The sequence below is a fragment of the Gavialis gangeticus genome, unplaced genomic scaffold, assembly GCF_001723915.1.
Source record: "Gavialis gangeticus isolate Ggan-Ray unplaced genomic scaffold, GavGan_comp1, whole genome shotgun sequence".
Lineage (NCBI taxonomy): Eukaryota > Metazoa > Chordata > Crocodylia > Gavialidae > Gavialis > Gavialis gangeticus.
This window is the reverse complement of record NW_017729028.1, coordinates 7,612,460-7,618,226: the sequence shown is the minus strand read 5'-3', so window position 1 is coordinate 7,618,226 and position 5,767 is coordinate 7,612,460. Positions and strand designations below refer to the sequence as shown.

The 5,767-nt window shown below is 39.0% G+C and overlaps 1 protein-coding gene across 1 annotated transcript in view; it reads right to left on the bottom strand.

The window, feature by feature from the left end:
* TAF1B (TATA-box binding protein associated factor, RNA polymerase I subunit B) overlaps positions 1-5,767 on the bottom strand; it is a 68,599-nt gene that overhangs the window by 48,493 nt on the left and 14,339 nt on the right. Inside the window, exon 7 of the mRNA XM_019520738.1 lies at positions 4,304-4,460. Within this exon, the coding sequence (XP_019376283.1) occupies positions 4,304-4,460 (157 nt within the window). The remainder of the gene's footprint in view (positions 1-4,303; positions 4,461-5,767) is intronic.

Below are 5,767 nucleotides of genomic sequence, written 5' to 3'. Positions count from 1 at the left end.
ACAAACAGCATTTTACATTTTCTTAAAGGTTTTTGTGGAGTTGTAACAACATTTTTGCATTGTTTAGTATCTGGATCAGACCTGTCAAACTTCAAAGCAGCTGGGGCCCACATACCTCATGGGCCACACTGGCAAGGGCCGCACACAGAGCAAGAAGCATTAGTGGGGCCATGGGCTCCCCAAGGTGCCTCAACTTCAGCTTCCCGTGTGCTCCGCTGTGACACCATGACACACAGGCCCTCTAGGATACTGGTCTCCTTGGAACCACAGGCTGCACCATGCCACACTTCTCCACTCCATGGGGTGGGAGTATGCAGCAGAAGCCAGGAAGGGAATCCTGAGACCTTGGCTGCTGTTGCTACAGCCGGAGCAACAGAGGCAACGTTGACCCGGTGGGAGCCTGGGGGCTGCATGTTAACCCCTTTTGGATTGCATGCAGCCCACAAGCTGACAGTTTAAACAGCCCTGATCTAGATCACGGGTTCTAATCTAGCCAGTGTTGCTGGGCACATAAGTTCGTTATTCAACAGTTTACATGATGTTGACAGTAGTCTAGCACTTGCTAAGTGGTCCCACTGCAAGAGCCACCATCTTGCAAGAGCCACCAATTTGCACAATTTACCACCATCTTCCACCCCCAATTGATATTAGAAATGGAAAAACCTAGGATCAAAGGGGATCTAAATGAGGACCTGGACCCACAACATGTTTACATATTCATAGTGACATATGCTAATGCCATGAGGAAGTTTATGGTTTTTTCCCCAATCAGGATGGACAATCACTCCCCTCAGCTCTGCAGGAGAACTGTGTGAAACAAGTGTATGATATCCCTTAACTATATTTCCAGGGGACAAGAGATCCACTTAAACATCATTTTAAAAAATAGCTCATGTTAAACTTGCTTTGACTAGGTCAAATTACATTACCATTAAAAAAATTAAAGAAAGAAGAAATTTGTAACCCTGATATTGGGGCACCCTTTAAAAATTGGCACTCCTAACAGTTAGATTAAGACCTTTGTTTTCTATTCTAAGGAGTACCACAGAAACTCCAGTGTTGCATCTGATACAATCCTTTACTCCCAAACAGCCCAGGTTTGGAATTTTTTAAAGCACATATATTTTAGTTCACCTGCTCCCAATTTAACGGGAAATGCTAAATGTTCAAATGCTGTCATATGACAAAGACAAATGGGGAAAGACAATTTGTACCCACGTAACATTTAGCTGTTATTTGTAAGGTTCATTTCAAGTATGGCTAAACCTAATGCCTCCTGAATACTATAAGAAAACTGTATATCAAAGCCATGCAGCACAGCTACAAAATAGTAACAAGTCTGGTCTTGCCAGCTCTGCTATGTTTAACCTAGTTTGAACTGTATTATAATGCACTGGTTTACAGCCCTGTGAAATCTACTAGGCTGAAACTTAATCTGTTAACAGTATCTTTGTATGCTGAAAAGAACACAAATATGGACAACAAACTGATTATTACTAACACTAGAAAAAATTAGGGGGCTATTTGGGACATACCGGTAAGTATAAATAGTCTGAATGTTATTTTTAAACAAAATGTCCCTTTAAGATGAGCTAATTGCAGGATTATGCGTTGAATGTGCCAAATAGTAACAAGCTCGGTTTCTGGTGCCGTAAATCTTTTGAAAGATGGCTGGATGCCGTACTGTCATGTCTAATCACCAGGGAGGAGTAGGATTCAGCTGACTACAACTTCAAGGAAACACCAAAGTGAGGAAAGGCTGCAGGCACATTCAGCACGTGACTATAATTCAACTTTTAAATATTCATGATGTTCCCATAAAAATTCAAGTGGCAAGGCAGGATACTTAACATTTTCTCTACTTAGTTTTCATCTCAATTTGATCCATCACTGAATTTATGTATCCATTTTATGGAATATAAAAATGAAAAGAAATGTATTTAGGTTGCAATGTCAAGAATTCAGTAAAAAAATACCAGACTTATGCCATTTAAATTCTGCTTCCTTCTGCAGGCAACTTGAACAACAAATATGGGGAGGAGCAGGGGAGGGGAAGAGGAAACAACATGCCAGGATCATGTAATTGAAAAACCAGGTAGGTTTGCAAGTGCAATCATACCATATGAAATTTCCCAATTTGAGTGCTTCTTGACTTCTGCAACCTGAACAAGATATTTTAACATGTTTTTATATGAATGTTAGAGATTTAGACACCGTAAGGCTATAAAGCACCATTAGATTCTCTCACCTGAACGCCTGTATGCAGGCTAGTAAGTTTTACCAATTTACCCCTGTATTGTGCCCAATAACTTGTATTTAATTAAAGCATAACTTCTATGCAGTTGAACAATATCTTTCAGAAAGATAATCTGGCTTGATCTGAAGACCTAGGAACACTGAGAATCCACCATTTCCCTTGGTAATTTGTTCAAGTGGATCATCATTTTCATTACTAAAAGATTAGCATTTTTGTTTAACACTTCTCTGGCTTCACTTTTGAGCCCTCGATTCTTGTTACACTTTTCTCTGCTGAACTCTGAACTGCAAAGCTCTCATGTACTCGGTATTCTCTCCCCATAAAGGTACTTATACTGTAATCAAGCGACCTCCTCATCTTCTGTTCAGTAAATGAAGTGAGCTGTAAATCAGTCATTTCAAGACATATTCTTCATCTCAGGGATTGTTATTTATGGCTTTTTTTCCCAGGACCCTCTCCAATTCTTCAACATCTGTTTAAAATGTTGACATCAGAACTGGATGCAGTATTCTAGCATTTGTTTCCCTAATGCTTTATACAACGTTGTATCACAGCTGGGGCCCCATGGAAACTGGCCCCATCCACGCAGGCAGGGGCTGCTGGGAAATGGAGTCCACTGCAGCCAGATCCGGCCCACAGGCCAGACTTTGCCCGCCCATGTTCTTATCCCTACTCACTCTTCCCTCTCTCTCTCTCTCTCTCTCTTTTGTTTTCACATCAATCCTTTTATGTTCAGTTACATGCCCCTTTCGCTCCCTAAATTTTCATAGTTTCCACTTCCCAGGATACAATCCCTCATTCTGTAGCCAGCATCTATGCTTCTTGTTCCTACTATAGAAGTAATAATGGAGCCATTTGAGATTCTTAAAAAAATAGCTACAAAAATCTTTTGGCTGTATTAAAATTGCACATTTTTTCCAATGTGTCCAGCTGAACAAACAATTCAGACTGCAGCAGGTCTCATCTGATGCTTATCATCATCCTGTAATTTACTCACCTGTCTTTGTGTCAACCACAAGCTTTATCCACAGCAATTTTATATTTGTTTCCAGATCAGTCATGAAAACATTTAATAGAATTGGGCATAGTGCTGATCCCTGTGGAATAATGCTAGAAAACCCCACACAACATGGACAACTTCCACCAGCAATCACTGGAAAGCACCACTTAGGTAGTTATTAATCTATTTAATGTGCTTTCATATAACAGAGCACTATTTTTTAAATTGGAACATCATGCCACACACTAAGCCAAATGTTGTACACCAGGGGCCGTCTACCTTTTAACAGTGGGCTACTACTTGTAACCCTGCGCCCCTGTGGGCCACCAATTCCCCCTCCCCACCCTCCAACCCCAGGACCATGTTGAAACAGACTGATGTCAAGCTAACCAACCTACAGTTATTCATTTCACTTGCCCTTTTGGGAAGACTTACTCACTATTGGAACTCTTCCAATCATTTAAGTTTCCTGATAGTCCAAGATATATTTAAAAATTAAATACCAGCAGGCCAGATCGTCCTACACCAAAATTTTCTGTTAAAATTTTTGTTCATGGACTCAGCCTTGCCAGCCATGCATTTCTCTTATGTTTTCCATTTTATTTTTTCAATTTGAGCACCTGACAATTCCCCCAACCTGGTTTGGAAACTTCCAAAATAGTAAGTGCTGGTCTTGCTGTTTATGCAATATCATAGACCACTCTTATTAATGTTTTTTCTATTACTTTTTGCAAATTGCAATATTCATAGGTGGCAACACTTAATTATTTATATCTCAGCAAAATCTGTAAGAAATGTTGAAGGACAAAGACAAGGAACTTCCTTACAAGTGAGACTTTTTCTGACTCTAAATTTGAAAATCCTATTGAAAACAATGGTGCTGTTTGAGATTCTTCAAAAAACAGAAACAACCTTTTATCATGGAAATGCTGTAGCTAAGTGCCTATCATCATCCACTAGTTGGTAAGTAGGCAGTGGTCAGGAACAAATTAAAACTCACATTACTGACAACAGCATCAAATATTTCACTAGAGACTTAATCATACCTTAAGAGATCCGACAAGGTCATTGGTTCTTTCAGCCACAGTAATGCCATATAACAGAATGAAAGTGTCATTGGCATTGACATCCTCATGTTTCCTTTTCTCCTCTTAAGTACATACGAGCTACCATCAATCGACCCAGAGTAGACAAACATGGTTTCTTTTACTAACAGGGGTAAAAAAATCTATAGGTAACTTGACAAAATATATTATACTGAACATGCAAAAGATACAGAAAATATGACAAACTGACCATCCAACAAGCTTATTTACCTAAAAGGGACATTTTTGAGTCAGCACTTTAGGCTAGTGCGTTAAATAGCTTAAATCTTAAAGTGCTGTGACACAAGATGATGAAGACTCACTGGAGCAGTGCCACTGGTACTTATAAACTTTGTATCCTAATCTCTTATTAAATCAAAGAGGCAAGTCTCCCATGAGCACCAGGAGGTAGTAAATTCTGTATATATAATAAAATGTTAACCTTGATAGGCTCTTTCTAGTGAGACCCATGTTTAATACTTAACTCTTATGCAGCACATGGCTAATATTAAACTAGTCTTGACAATTTCTCATGAGCTGAGAATATTATTTCCATTTTACAGATGAAGAAGCATCAAATAAAAGGACAAATGACTTGTCCAAAGATGCATGCATCAGAGCTGTGAATGATAAATCAGTTATTAGCTGCCAGATGCCTGTCTTTACCACTGGATTGTACTTTTTTCTCCACTCAAGTCAATGTGCCTTTAAACCTCAAACTAGCTAGGGCTTTAACAAGAGAACCAAGGTAAAGTATAAATGTATTTAAGCAGCATAACACAGTTTAACAATCTTGATATCTGAAAAATCTGTGCTTACTGTCAAGACAAACATACAGTTTCAAAAATATTAGAAGTGTAGCACTGAGAAGAGTGGATGCAAGAATCAGGTGCTAATAGAGCAGAATCAGGTGCTAAGAGAGCACAAGGACTGAGGGATGGGGTGATTATATTCTTCTTCAACACATCAGTCAAAAAAGGGAGATGGTGTAATAGCTGGGAAACTTAACAGTTCTCTCTGTTCTCTTTCAGCAGAGCGAACTGGTCTTTGATGCCACCTGCTGGTCCACAAATAACAGTCGCTGGCATTAAAAGTTCCCTGTAAGTGGATTAAGGAAACTGACTCTTCAACTCATGCCTTATAAAAACTGGTGAAGTCAATACAAGAGTTATCACTGTACTTGTGTAAATGAAAATCAAGAGAATAAAAGAAATAATCATAACTAATTCTTCTAGTCATCAGTTTTACCTTTTGCTTACATAAGTTAGGGTTAAACGAAGCCTCATGGTTAATGTTTCAATGTTATCTTGATATTCAGGGGACTTAAATACATGTACTCCTAATGGTGACATAGCACCTTCTATTATATTTCTTCCAGGAAGAGAGGGAGAAGTCTATGATAGAACTTTATTCTTTGTCTTCCAA